This window comes from Tinamus guttatus, unplaced genomic scaffold (genome assembly GCF_059628265.1).
Source record: "Tinamus guttatus ecotype Peru unplaced genomic scaffold, ASM5962826v1 Tinamus_guttatus_pri_ptg000079l, whole genome shotgun sequence".
In the NCBI taxonomy this organism is placed as follows: Eukaryota; Metazoa; Chordata; class Aves; order Tinamiformes; family Tinamidae; genus Tinamus; species Tinamus guttatus.
In genome coordinates, this window is record NW_028288613.1 from 2,062,557 (window position 1) to 2,078,040 (window position 15,484).

General features: G+C 47.0%; 1 protein-coding gene across 1 annotated transcript in view; it reads right to left on the reverse strand.

Moving 5' to 3' along the window:
- Positions 1 to 15,484, reverse strand: part of DOCK1 (dedicator of cytokinesis 1) — a 204,196-nt gene that overhangs the window by 80,394 nt on the left and 108,318 nt on the right. The window contains exon 28 of the mRNA XM_088520060.1: positions 5,192 to 5,293. Within this exon, the coding sequence (XP_088376186.1) occupies positions 5,192 to 5,293 (102 nt within the window). The remainder of the gene's footprint in view (positions 1 to 5,191; positions 5,294 to 15,484) is intronic.

Genomic DNA, 15,484 nt, shown 5'->3' on the forward strand with positions numbered 1-15,484 from the left:
TGTACGAGCTCAGGAACAGCAGTGGATTCCTGATTTCTCATGGAAGCCTTGCTGGAAAGCATCAATCTAGGAGCGACGAGGACATCGGAGCAAGTCCCACCACCCCTCTGGGCACGCAGCGGGCAGCAGCACGTGTACAGATGTGCACAGATGTGCACAGATGTGTACAGATGTGTGCAGATGTGTGCACCCCCGCAGGCCCAACACAGGTGGGACCTTTTTGAAGGTGGAAACCTGTTAAAACCATTCTGGTACATCATGGTACCTCTGGTAATTGCTTCTGCGAGGGAAAGCCTGACCCAGAACAAAGTTAATTTGGTAGCATAAACCAATTCATTTCTGCAGAGATATAAACAAACATCACTTTGGAACAGAAGCCTCATGTACTTTACAATGTAAATCCTCCTGTACAACTTGGGAATCTGTAATTACTACCTAACATTTTAAGTTATATCAAATGCTCGGAGGAAAAAACAGCCAGATAGAATATACCGAAAAACATATTTGATCCATTGCACGTAGGACTAAAAACTTCTATTCTTGTCCAAGAACAGAATACTTTTCTTTTGGCGTATCCTTTCAGTAAGAGCATTTATACCCTCTATCTTTAAAATGTCAAATTTATATGAAAAAGAAAACACAAAAATTTACATTCACTGGACTTTTAACTAAGGCTGTTTTTTTTACATAACCATTTCAATGAAAAACAAATCTGAAGTTACAGCTCTCCTAAGAATCGTCCATACGTGAGAGCCAGCAGCTTTGTCGGATTTTCTCTCTTGATTTATTGCTGCTCTTGGAAGTTTCTCCTGGCTCCTAAATTGCTAGGGATGGGGGAGCTGCACAGATGCTGAGGACACAACATGGAAATGCCCTCGGAATGCCTATTGGCAGGACATGGGGCTTTCCCTTGGCAGTGCCATAAATGCTGCTGTCCCCAGGAGCGAGGAGAGCCCATGGGCACACAGGAGAGCTGGGACCTGGCCCGGGGACGCCTGGGCCCTTCTTCACTCCTTTAATCTGCTGGTTCCTCCATAGGCACCGCTGCAACCAACGAGCCACAGAGGCCCAACAAAGCATCAGCGGATGCAAGAGACACAGTTTTAACCTTAGTAAATTATCTCCTGCTTCCTTTTTCCCAAATCACAGCATAACATCAAAAAAAAAAAAGATGCTTTGACATTAAAAAGATTGGAAAAAATTCAGAACCTCTTGAGGCTCATGAGATGTTGCTGTTGTGCAAGGCAAGATTCACTCTAGACAAATCCGCCCTCCGTCCAAGAGGCGGATTGGAGCTCGCACCAGCTATTTTTCAGTATTTTATGCATGCAGATGTTTGTTTTCCTGGTCGCCTGTTAAGGAATTCCTCTCTCTACCCTGATGTGTCCCAGGCTTCAGCCGTGGAGCCTCTGCTCTCCTTGCTGGTCGGGCTGCATGCGGCGATGGCTCCGTTTTCATGCCCTTTGCTGATTCCACTGTATATTTTCATCTAGCGACTTTTACATTTTAATAGCCCTGTTTTCACCTGTTTTTCTTTAACACAATCCAGTGTAATAATTAACCAAATTGCTCATCAAAATAGAAAGCTTCTGAAGCCTACCTCCATTTCATGGATTTACAACATTGCTTTCTCTCCAATTTTACCCTTCCTGTAGAAAAGCAACTGGTTTGCACGAGTCAACCTGAGCAAAACTCAGCTTTTTGGGAGGGAGCAAGTTGGAAAGAGGAGCTGGGAATTCCTGGTGTGTTCCCATAGACACTCTCAGAGAGCAGATTTCCAGCACTTAGACCACAGACTTGCAGTCATTAAAACTGATTTTAGAAAAGCTGTGGTAAAGGAGCAAGGATGCAACTCCTCAGCACCCTTCACTACAAATGCGAATCCCATCCAAGATATCAGGGAAGCAGAATTCCCAAATAGACGGGCCTCCTGCAACTCCCAAAGGGCAGCAAAGCCACCCCAGCTCCATCCGGCTGATCCCGTTCCCAGCAGACGGCTCCACCTCACGCAGGGATACAGCTCCCACCACCTCCCTTTTTGGATGACTATGATTTCAATTTCAGTAAGTTTTCAAGCTTAATGAAATTTGCTTGCTAAAATACGCATGAAGCCAATATGAAAAATAAAGCTCCTGCCTCAGCATGTCCCCCAACCCGTGGAGATCACCTCACGTGCAGCCTAGACCATGTGTCACCACTCACATCAGTGATTAGCCAAAGCTGGTCAGCATCACCCACCCCAGAGCTGGGCACTGTTAACCACCTTCTCTCGTGCTGCTAAAGCCCAGGGTCCCAGGAGCACAACGTGTTATGGGGGAAGAGCTGTGGTGCCGGAGAAGCCACCTGAGCAGCTCCTTGGAGCTGGCTCCTCTGGAGACCTCCCGGGCTCCTGGCACTGTCCTGCTTGTGTTGGGAGGAGCATGCCAGGAATCTGGCACGGGGTTTGCTGTTGTTGGGAATGCTACATCCCCAACGCCTACGTGGAAAGTGTCCCCAGAACACACAGGGGTGCGAGGGGGAGAAACCCTTTGGCCCCAGGAATCATCTCAGTGATCTCAGGCAGGATCTCCTGTCAGGATGATAACAGGCTTCGAAACAAGAAGTTCACCTTTTGACAGAAATTGCTTAACATGAACAGTTTTTAAAGTTGAATCTAAACAATATATTCCACAGAGAGCTGTGAGGCTGGTTTTGATGCATCCCAGCTCACCTCCTCACGGATATTTAAGGCCAGAGACAAGCACTACAGTAATGCAGAGGCAGTGGCGCCTCCGGGACACGGAGCGCAGCGTTCCCAGCAGCATCTCCAGCGGCTGCTGCGGCAGGAGCACGCGTGGGTCTGGAGGCTGCAAAGCAGCAGCTCCCACGTCAGCCCTTCCACTCACACATCTCCTCCTTTTAAACAAAAGGCACTTCTGTTTGAGGGAATCCAGTCGCACTTTTAAATCCCTGTTATCTCTGCGCCTTCGGGACGAGATGAAAACCCGTGTAATGGCAGATGCAGAAACCACCTCCATATGTAGACGCGCGGGTTAGCATTAAATCCCTCCTTAATCCAAGCTCTGAAGAGTGAGGCAGTCAAAGGGCCCTGGCAGGAGAGCTAAAGAAATTGTCGGATTAAAGAGGAGCGGAAAAGACATTAGTTGTTAAAGGAAGAGGCTTTTTCCCAAGAAAAGCTGCCAGCACGAGGCCAGGTAGAGCCCAGGATGGGAAGGGCACCAGGACACAGCGGAGGCAGAGCCGAACACGCTACGAGCGCGTTACCCCGTCATCCCCTGCGCGATAATTAACTTTATTCAGCAGAGAAACAGGTCACTCCCTGCACCCTCCCTCCAGTGCAGGATTTGCAGCATGTTGCCATCACACCTCCATTTGTTTGACTAATATTTTTCAAATGAAAAATACCGTAATTTGCCATTAACGTATTACCCATTTAATGTGTTACCAGATTAATAGGTATGTTGGCTCCCATTAACATACATTACCATTTAATCAACAGTATTAAAATATTTTAAAGGTGCATTTTAGTGAAAAGTAGAAAGATCCTACAGCAACGGACAAATAGAGGAGTTTGGATTCGTGTATCTGCTGACTACGAACCACAGTTAAAGAGCACAACTGTGGAAAACAAGTAGTGGAAAACAGTGCATAGGTGACCAAAAATAAGGTTTTAAGAGCATAAAGTATAATTTCAACTACAATAATGAACAATTTACACAACTGGAAGAAAACACAGCGAGCCAAGTAGTTCTCCACGTACGTGTTAATCGAACTCTTCAAACACATAATTTTAAATAGACTGCTTTACCAAATTTCAAATTCATAATTGTTCCCTTTTTTTTTTCTGTCAAGAAAGAATTGACTTATAGAACCATCCATACGACAAAAATCAGACAAAAAGAAAAGCGTGAACTCCTCCTGCTCCATCAGAACAACCCCAGCTGTCTGAATGATGCTTTTTCCCCTACGTTTTCTCGCTCTGCGTTTTGAGAGCAAACCCCTTTACCTTTTTTCCATATAAATCTATGTAGACACTTCTAATCATTTCGGGGAATTGGTCCTTCAGGTTCCATTCCAGACCCTTCTCTCTACTTTTTCTGCTTTGTTACATCCTTTTTCCCTCAAAACTGGATGCCGTGATTGAGAGCGGGGGATTTACAAAGCAGATTCATAAAGCCTTTGGAGCAGGCACAAGTAGAGGGAACAGGAAAGGATCTAGCACCTTGTCTGCAACATGAGCTCAAATCTTACAGAATAGGAGCAGCAATGAGAAGAAAACCTTGAAGATGAAAGGCGAAACGTGGAAAGCCCCAGCACAAATTAATCACGCCAATAAAAGACCATGGTTTTCTATTGTGTTGGGTCGGGAATTGGAAGGAGGAAGGATATCTAAATACCGGCCATCTCGAAGATTAAAATACAGCTGAAAGCTGCTCAAAATGCCTCGGAGAATCCCCAGGAACAGTGTGGGCAATGCAACCCAGCGGAGCAGACTGCAGGTCAGCCGCTAATTGATGGAGCTCGGCCAAGGAGTTTGGTAGCTACTTTGCAGCACGCTCTTGCCATATGGCAATGATAGTTGCAGGTCATTAGAGAGTTATCTCCTTAGCTATAAACTCTCTTCCATTATGCTCTAATTAAGTCGTGTCGTAGGCTTAGTTGGGCTACTGAACGATTCTGAGGAAATGAGTTTCAATTATTATTGCTTTTTTTAACAACCAAGGGCATCTTTAAGGTTAAAATGTTTTGTGCAATTTTTAAAGCTAGCAGTTCTATAAGTAAAAGCTATTTAAACAAATGAAGAAAACTGGGACATCTGGAAGATTTAATAATAAAAAATTCTTTCCTCATGAAAGCTTTGCTTTCTGCCTCTTCCTAAACAAAACAGTTTTCATAATAACTTGGCATTGCTATTTCCTAATACTTTAATTACCTTAAATCCAGCATCTCAGAGCTTGTTTTCAAATATTAAACACTTCCAGAGACGAACTGCATTCCTATAGAAAGCAGGAAGGTTAAGACTGCCCTTTGCAAATTCAGAAGATGTAAGAAGTCACAGTGCTTGGATACGTCTTCTCCTATCCTATCGTGTAATTTGAAACATGTTTTGTTTTCATCTTATAAGTGTAATTAACAAACAGGAACTGGAAAAATGATATATTTATCAGGAGGTAAAACGCGTTAGACTTACCACAACATCTGACCTCATCTTTCCAAAAGTCTTGATTAAATGAGCGTAGTGATAATCTTCCATTTGCCTTAAAATGGCAGTCATGCACGCAACGAAACTCCCCTGCAAAATAAAAATATACACAAATCAGTGAATTAGGACAGGGCAACATACCACTTGGTGCCAATACATAATATTGCTGAGCACTGAGTAATGCAAGGACATAATCCTAGCATTTAAATTCGCTAATGGATATGCAAAATTCTGCTGAGAAAATAAAAAGCAAATTTGAAAGCCTGGTTCTTGACAAGTTTCTGTTTATTGGTTTCATGGCTTTACCAGCCTCTTCACTGAAGACTTTGCAACATATTCTTCATATAAAAATTGCTCAGGCATTAAAGGCTTTGGAAGGTAATAAATGCTATTGCCAAAAATGTAATACAATTTCAGTATTTGCATTTGGAAAGTCAATACCATGTTCAGGGAAGAAATGCCTTGGAAGTAATTCCAGTGAGCATCCCTCTCAAACCCCAAGTTTTAATTTCATTAAGTGGTATGTTCAGGCATGGTGATGCTTAGAAATGGATGAGAAAAAACATCAAGTGCCACAGAAATATGAGGGCAGTACTGAATGTATCTCTTTCTGAGAGAAACCATGAAAAAAACAGAAAGAAACGACAAAAAATAGCCTTAATCTTCCATTTCTGGAACACGGAGACATCATTGTAAGTACCCAAAACCCCTATTATGTGAAAAAAAACACAGTTATTGCTTCTGTAAGTTCCAATTTGATAAATGGCAAATTTGATTCGTGCAGACCCTGTCCAGCTCTATCTGCTGCCCAGAGGCTGATGGTTGCAGCAGGGAAGTCCGGAGAGTGCTGGGAAGCAATGAACAGAATTACTCGGAAAATACATTTGGAAAGTTTCTGGACTCTACCTATAGTTCACAATAGTGAATACGTATTTCTGACTCGTTCCCAAGGAAATTCCACACCATGGACAGCATCACAGACCACACAGGAATTGTCTGTGCTTTCCCAGGCAGCCCAGAGGTTTCCTGGTTACTCTGCAGATCTGCATTATCCGCAGCAGAAGCATTTGTGAGTAGCTGAGATGAAGCCCAAGACGACGTTAGTTCCTGCGTGTGGAGCCGCCTCATTTGCACCCTGCTCCCCCAGATCCCGACGGATAAATTCCCTCCTTTGCAGAGGGAGTTTCTACCCGAACTCCCGCCCAGCAGCTGTTGTCTGTTCTAGAAAGTTACTTTTTCTCTGCTATGCCAACGTACCTGATGAGTCTTTCAGCACAGGCTAATGATATAAATACAAAAGGGAAAGGCGACCAAGGACCAGGACATTAAATGGGCCATTTACGACCAGGCTGAAGGCATAATTCAGCCCATCATTTAAAAAAGGTTCTGCAGATGGTTTGTAAATGCCCAGGAGAACTGAAGCCAACCTTTGCTCTGCTCAATGTGCCTTCTTACAGATCATCATTTACTCAAATAATCTGTAAATTCCCTTGTTTTCGCAAGCACAGAAATGTATACTCAGCTTCCTCCACATAGAAATGTCACCTGCACTCTTGCAAATCCAGTCCTTTCCACTTAATCCATCAGCAAACGCACAGCTTCTGCTTCTCTCTTATTTTTTTGCAAGAAAGCAGTTTCTATTCTGCAGGTTTGACCACAGCTCTGCGTTTATCTACCTGTGGCTGCTCTGTAATTGAAGTTTATGCACAGGCTGCAACAGGAGGAAGATGAGTTTCATATCTGAAGAAATTACTGTTAACCTTCTATATGAAAAAAAAAATCGTGATACAACTATGAAGTTTCTAAATGCATTTAAGTTTGCTTTTTTTGATATGGTAACTATATTTCCTGCCTGCCTCCTCTCTAAGGACTCGTGTTTGCAACCGCGAGCGCTCCCCGCGTTCCCGCAGCGCCTCCTCCTCGTCCTGCAGCCGATTCCCGGCGGATTCCGGCCTGGCCTGAGGAGCTGGAGAGGCTCCGGAGTGCCTGGAAAGAGAGGACTGCAGAGGAGGATCCTCCTGATTCCCACGTTGAGGATTAGGGAGGACACAGGGAGGCTCAATGCGTGAGTCCAGCTTTCCACCTCTGCACGGAGCAGGACACGACAGCGCGAGCGCGTCTGAAAACTGCAGCGTTTTCTGGACAAATAAACACAGAAAAACAAACCAGCTTCGAAAAACACGAATGGAACATGACTGTGAGAGAATTCCTTGTCACATTTAAGTATTATTCTTAATACTTACACTACAGAAACTTGCACTCTTAATATTTAACACTACAGAAACTTGCTGTGCATTGTAATGGCAGCTTGGGCTGAGCTCCAAAAGGGGAGGCTCTGCGCAAACTTTCAAGGTCCTTGCAAAGTTAATCAACATTTTTTTCCTGGTTCCCTGCATAAAATAATGAAATATTCTCCTCTTAGTGTCATCTTCCTAATGAAACAACTTTTTTCTTTGATCCAGTATTGCTCCTTTAAGCCTCCCCTGCAGAATACAGATCCAAACACGTGTGCGTCGCCACTGCAAAATTTATCCTCAGATGTCCACTGGTAGGAAAATCTATTAAATATTGCAGAAGAGTTTACCACGGGTCATACGTTTACTTTTCAAAATTTCCCTTGCATTTAGTGAGGTACCATGGCAGCCAGCGCGCTCTTAATTACAGTGCTAATAAAACTCTGCAATTGTTTACAGGCAATATTTGTACAGTAGGTGCTTTTTAGCACAGCCCATTAACTATTTAGCAATAGCTAACAACATTATTAAATTTTAATCCTAGGTTGATATTTAATGTCCATCAGATTCGGCGACTGTTGTCATCGTCTGCAGTGGGTCACTCCGAGCAATGCAAAGAACCAATATTCTACTAATTCTCCAAAAAATTGCCGTGGATTTCGAAGCATTCAGAGCGAGACAGGTCCCGCATGCAGTACACGGAGGCCCCTTCCATGCATTTGGGGAGCAGTTTAAGCCAACGCTGCTTTTCTCATGAGTAAAGAGATCCTACTTTAAGTTGCGTGGCTGGCTCTCCTCCGCAGAAATCTCTAAGTTGGCCAAATTAAGCTTTTTGTGTCTACAGAGAAAATCTAGGAGACATCAAAACCGCACGAAGTTCAGGGGTGTTTCATAGAAAAGCCTAGCTTGAGAAGTGCCCATGAAAGAGCCCTACCCAAGTCCTGTCTGTAGGACGCCACTGGGAAGTCCCCTTTTGGCAGGTCCTATTTTGGCTGCTCTTAGCAAGGTGCTTCCAAGGCAGGCCAGGTCTGAGGGTTTCCAAACTTCCTTATGCCAGAGCTGCTCCAGCCACCCTGGGCTTCGTTGTTATTTAGGTGTATTTTGTGTAACCCTTACCAAAAATGCTCATTATCCACCTAGTTTCTACCAACTGTGGAGCTGAGACATTTCCATTGGTGCAACAGCTGCAGTTCTTCCAAACCTGTTCGAAAAGCATTTGGGGGGACAAGGAGGTCCCACCTGAGGCTTCCACGTGTGGATGAGTCGAACAAGGAACATAGGCACGAGGGGCTGCCTCAAATGTGTGTTAAGGTCACCAGAATAAGAATATTGCCTTGTTTTATATGCAGTCCTAGCTGATTTCAAGGATTTTGGGTAAACAGCATTAAAGATTTATATGAACGTCTGATGTGCTAATGATCTGAGCAAAAATGAAAATTGGAGACACGACAGCAGCCACCAGCGCGGAGCCCCGCGCGCCGCTCCGGCTGCCGCTCCGTGTGCCTGGAACGGGGAGGCTCCCGCGGAGCTTCCCGCCTCCCGCAAGGGCTTCTCGGGGAGCCCTTCCTCGTGGAGTCTTCATAGAATCCCAGAATGCTGAAGGTTGGAAGGGACCTCTAGAGATCATCTAGTCCAACCCCTGCACACGCAGGGTCACCTAGAGCACGTGGCACAGGACTGCGTCCAAGCGGGTTTGAAGATCTCCAGAGAAGGAGACTCCACAACCTCTCTGGGCAGCCTGTTCCAGGGCTCCATCACCCTCACCGTCAAGAAATTTTTCCTTAAGTTCCTGTGGAACTTTTGGTGTTTCAGTCTGTGGCCGTTTCCTCTAGTTCTGTCGGTGGCCACCAGTGAAAAGAGGCCGCCCCATCCTCCTCACTGCCTCCCTTGAGGTACTTCTAGACACTGCTCAGGTCCCCTCTCAGCCTTCTCTTCTCCAGCTGAACAGGCCCAGCTCCCTCAGCCTCTCCTCACAGGGCAGATGTTCCAGGCCCCTGATCATCCTTGTAGCCCTGCGCTGGACTCTCTCCAGCAGCTCCTCATCCCTCTTGTCCTGTGGAGCCCAGAACTGGACACAATACTCCAGATGTGGCCTCACCAGGGCTGAGTAGAGGGGCAGGGCTTCGGAAAATGATAACAGGCTTTGAAACAAGAAGTTCTCCTTTTGACAGAAATTGCTCTCTGCCGCCCTCGCCCTGGGCACAGCCTTTTCCCCCATTCATTCCCGCTTTCCCAACACAAAGCGACGTCCTACTTGCTTTGCATCACTGTTAGGAAGCTAATTTGACCATAATTATTATTCCCATCACCTGAAGCACTCTCGGAATGAAAGCTGCATCTGTTGCAGCGCGGAGCGTTAGTTAAACGACACGGAAAACAGCAGAACTTTGCAGCACCAAAGCGTGAATATGGGGGCATGAGGACGGAGGGGACGGAGCTGCCAGCAGCCTCCTCCCCCTGCCCCTTCCCGGGGATCTCCGAGCGGGACACAGGCGGGAACGCCGCAATGCCACACGGCTGCAGTCATCCAACACGATTAATGTTGGATACCCTGTAAATAAACTATGATGAGGACGGTGCAGAGCACAGCAAGAACCCTCCCTGCTCCACAATTGAGGATTCGCAAATACAACGGTGAGTTATCAGAGAAAAATGTCACCCCCGGTTAAGAGTGATTACACTAAAGTGGCTTCAATAATTGTGATAGACCACGGTGCAACGGATATTGTCTCTGCAGCAACCAAATTATGTTCCAACACACCACAGTGAGGGATCAGCATGACAAATCCCGGGAATATTGTGCGTCTCTCAGTGAACCTGCTCTTCGCACCAGAGAGGTGATCTTGCTGGTTGAAAACACTTCTAAAAGAAATGACCATTGCTGGCTATTGTTGTCAAAGACATTTGTTTTCTATTTTTGGTGCTTTGACTGTTGTGATATAAAATATTTAACACAACTGTTTTATTGAGAGCCTGAAAGCAACGTTGGAAATGTGTGCAATCAAAATTTAATTGATAGGAACACACGGATTAGATACCCTTGGATTAAAATAGGATCGTGCAAGGAGGGAAGGCAGGAATTTCTGCAAGAAACTGCAAGAATTTCTAATCAGTGTCAATACAGACAGGGTTCATTTTGTATTTGTGTGTTACCCGACTGAAAACCCCATTAGAGGCAACATTCCCACTCCCTCCTCCAAGGGCAGGCGCCCGACGCGGCGCTGCCGACAGCGGCTCTCTTGGTGCAGCGTCGCTAATTGAAGCTTAATTTTCTGTGACATTTCCCAGCACTGTAGCAAAATTAATAATGTTTAGGCAAATCCACATAAGAGAAATGCAATTTCCAATGAATTCACATTGTAATTTAGACTTTCTGTACCAATATTGACAGATAAGAGGAGCTCAAAATATTAGTACCTACTAGCTGTAAGCAGGGGATTTAGCAGGAGTGCAGTTGCTCCTCCCTGCCCGGTGGCAGCACTGGTCAAAGTACCAGGAATTTCAATATTTTAACTTTACTGTACGAACAGAAATCAAGAAAATCGTTACCTAAAGGGAACTTCCTGCTGTGAAGTTTTGCACAGGGTTCTCCCTTGTCCAGGAGATATATTTCCTATACAACTTCTGCATCTCGTTGTGTCTTAAAATACGTGAGCAAGCTTTTCAGGAGCTCCAAGGAATTTGGTGGCACTTCCTTCCAGACAACAGAAAGCAAGACGCTGAGATTTCAATATTTTCCTACAGGCTAGAGGCCGTCTGCAGGCGTTTAGAGAAGCAGCCCTATGCCCATGTCGTGATGACACCGTATCAGACCCACCTCTAGCTCTTCCCACTTAATTAAGCCCTACAATCAGTGGCAGGTTAGTAAGAACACGAGTTAAAATAGGGTAAGATTCATCTGCAGACCTGAAGGCTGATAATACATGGTTGTGTCTCGAAGATAATATCATTCTTCCCTCTAAAGTTATTAAATGTGGATTTTATTTCTTCAGAGTAACCCGCGGTTCTTGGGGGGATTCCTGCAGACAACCTGGTGCTAAACAACGCGTGGCAGCGGGAGCTTCCAAAACCCCTCGTTAAAGGAACAGGGAATCAATCTACAGCACGGAATGGGAGCAAAGACAGCAAAACTTCTACACCTGGGAAAAACAAACCCTTTCAATCCATTTTTTGGAATTGCTATTTGCAGACGTGGCCGCAGGGTCCCACAGAGGAGGTTCCACTTGGGCGCCAGTGCTGAGGGGGTCTCTGTGGCCCCCGGCCCGCCCAGGACGTTGGTTTTCCACCTTCCTTCCTAACTAACCCGCTGTGACTGAGCACAAAACACGGTCCCATGGTCGTTCCTTATGGCGCCCACTGCCCTTGGCGCATTCAAGGGGTAACGAAGCGTTTTTAAGAGCTGCTTTTCCACCACTGAGGTAAGTCCGAAATTCAATTCCCGCCGCCTTCCGATACCATCCTGGCAGAAATCATCAGGGAAAAAAGAAAATCCTCTCACAAATAAGAAGGCATTTATCATTTCCTAACACAATAACACTTAAACATTAAGAATAGGATTAGATGAATATTCAGCTATGTAATTGCTTTAATACACACATAGTGTGTGCATTGTGGTTAACAAAAGCAACCTAAGTCTGGCCATCTTTTTAATTACACATCCACACCTAAATGAGAATTAATCTGTCTATGAAAAAGCAATTAAAATCATAAACCCAAAACAAGATTAAAATCAGTGGCTTAAAACGTGTGGACGTAAAAAGGAGCTTCCTGTGCTCCCACGGCAGGGCTGTGCCGGAGCAGCGTCCCGGGAAGGGAAGGCGGCATTCCCGGGAATGCGCGCGGAGGCAGAGGGGCCGTTTTGCTCCATGGATCCACGGAGCTTCGCGACATCCCCCCGGATGAGCAGCTAGGGCTGAGCACTTCCCAAGGAAAGTGCCACCCGGATGGTAGGAAGGGATAGGGATAAACAGGAGCACGCAGGTAAAGCGAGGGCCAGGGAAACGCGCCGAGCCCGGGAGTGCTTCTTCCCCGCCTCTTTGGCTGCTACTCACATTTAATTAAAATTTTCCTGATAAATATTTATGCACGTGGTACTTCTTCAGCTGGCTGCAGTATGGCAACAAAAACAAGGGCAAAAACATATCCTCATTACTATATATATATGTATATATTCTTTTTTTCTTTTTTGCACCGGATCATGCAAGTTGCAAAGTCCATTGCAGAGCCTATTCTGCTCCTCGGTCACCAGGCAATTACCCGGGTGCTTTTCTGCTCTCTGCCAACGCTATTCCATTAGATACAACCCGTGAGAACAACTTACCCGCGATGTAGACAGGAGCAGGTTTACCACGCAATATCTTTTGCCATAATTAAAAATAATTAAAAATCACAACATTACCGTATCATTAACATATATCTTCGTTAGCGTCGCAAAAGACAAACATGCTGATTTACTTCTAGTGATATAATATAATAAAAATGGGGAAAATGGAAGGTATTTTAGCCGAGAACACGTTGACCTGCCGCCAGGCCCACCCACAGGAAGGGCAAGGCTGGGGTCCGTGCTGTGTATTCAACACAAACACATCAACGTAAACATTTTCAGGAGATTTCTGATGCGTTTGTTGGAATGAGACCTTTTGTTTCTCTCAGGGTATCTAATGCTGCTATTGAAATAAGGTTTCACGCAGGTTTTCCTGCCTCTGGCCTTGGAAACGATCGGGAAGGGGTCACAGGACGAACGCCGCGGCCAGAAATGCCTCATTTAGTCAGAGAGACAAAAGTGGACAATGAAATTGTGGACAGTAAATCGAGCACATCTCCATACTATCAACACTCATCATTCACTTACCGTATTATTTTAATTTTTTTATTAGATTTGTGTGTTTTACTTCAGCTTGTTTCTCCTGTGCAGTATTATGCTTTAGTACCAGGCTTCCCACCTTCCCAGAGCACACCAAGGCTCTCAAACGTGGCCTTTTCAAGCCATACTCAAAGCAGAAATGGGTCAATATTTCCATCAAGGAAACCTCACTGAGGACAGGACGTTTACAGGACTGTACAAAGTTTAATGGTTCTCCATGAAGACAGAGAAGGTGCATTGAGTCCCCCTGCTAATGAAAAGGATGGTGTATAAAGCAGATAGACAGGGCTTCACCAAAGAACAAGGGGGGGTGGCTGATTATTCACACGATCCGCATTATTTGCCTGTCTTTTCGTGGTACCTGGAACGCTAGGATGAATTTAAGATGAATCTAAGCCCGTTCCGGGTTTCATTAGGAGCCTAGGTCTGGATCTGAAAGCAAAAGCATCACTGGAATTTTTTCAAAGAAAGCAGCGTTTGTCCCTCCACCATAAAGCAGTTGGAGGTATAGCCCTGTGATCTAACATCATGACACAGGGAGGGCTACAGAAAATCCTAACCAAGTTGGCATAACACTCCTTTAAGAAGATGCTGTGAGGGCTTACAGGTTGATGAGACCCTGGAGAAGAGCACAACTCCACCCTGGCTCTCGCTGGACAACCCAGCGGTGATTCCCGCTTCCGAGGGGCCAAAGGGCTCCCGGGACACAGCGAGGAGGGCACAAATGTTCAGCAACGACGATACCAAGTCCCGCAGCCTCCCCAAAGGCAGCCGGGGTGCTGCGAACCCCCCGTCCCGCCCGCACGCTGCTACTTCCAGGCACTGAAATCCTCCCGTCTCCGAGCTCCACCGCTCTGCGGTTACTCCCACCTCCCAGGTGAGGGGCAGACACAAGCACGGACCCGCCTAGGGTGTCCAGGGTCACAGGGAAAATACTTAGCACGGAGGAAACTATAGAATTAAACTCTCCAACGCCTGTCCTGGGACTCGTTCCCTCTGCGCCCTCCTAGCCGGGCAGCTCTATCCCTCTCGGAGCAGGAGCATCTCCAAGGATTTGGCTCTTTGAGATCCAAGCGAGCTTTGCCTTGGCCTCAGCTGCATATTTAACATTTTGCCATTTTTCTCCCAACGGCGGGTGCGCCTAAGGAAGCGGGAGACGCAGCGCAGGGAGCAGCGCCGCTGCCACGGAGCGCCCCAACCACCCCGACCTCAGCAAGGGACGATCCAGGAGCATGAAAACAGCGGCTTTTAGCCGTGACATAATCGTAGTATTTGTCCCAAATGACTGCAGAGGGAAAAGGCACAACACTGTTCATGCCTCGATGCTGCAAACGGAGCAAAACTCCAATAAAAAGGAGGCGGGAGGAGGCCGTGGAGGCGGCAGGCTAGCCCTGAGCAGGGATGTACAAGCTCAGTGCTGATGGTGGCAGCAGACACGGACCAAAACCACCCTGGCGAAGAGCTCGCGCTCCACCAGGAGCTTCATTCCCGAAGCAAAACGAGGCAAATCCCGAGCAGGGCAAAGGCGGCCGGTGCAGGGAGATGAACCCTTGGGAATGCCCCGGGGCCTCTACGCGCGCGGGAAGGAGCCGGCGCTGCCGTCCCCGCGTGGCCTCCCCTTTCCCGCGTGTCCCGCCTTTCCGCGCGTTCCCATCGCAACGCGCATCCCCACGATCACGAATCACTCGTGCCCTGTTCCACGCGCCAGAGCGCTCCTGCTCACCAGCTGTCACTGCTTCACACCCACGGCGCACACGGCGACACGGGAGCGGGACACGAGAGCCCCGCGCACAAGCGCAAGGGGCTTTTTAACCCCACAGCATCTGGGTGCAGCCGCCAGCGTTTTGATGAGACACCAGGACCGCCAGCGTCAGGACAACGTGACCATGGGAAAGAGAAAAAAAATGCGGTTTAAAAACTGCTTTTCCTGTCGGAGGGCTTCCTCGCGCGCCTTGTGAGGGCTAAGGAGCAATAAACGCTTCGGGATGTCGAAGCTCTCCCCACCAGGGCCACCTCAGCGCGGGGGTTTCTGCTGGGGCTTCCCCGGCCCACGCCGCTGCCCGACCCCTCTCCCCGCCGGTGGCACCGGTGTCGCTACGGGCAGCACCGGTGACGCGGGGCGGGCGATCGGGCTGCGCTCGGGGGCCGAAAATGGTCCCTGCAGAGGCCCGGGCGGGCTGCCCG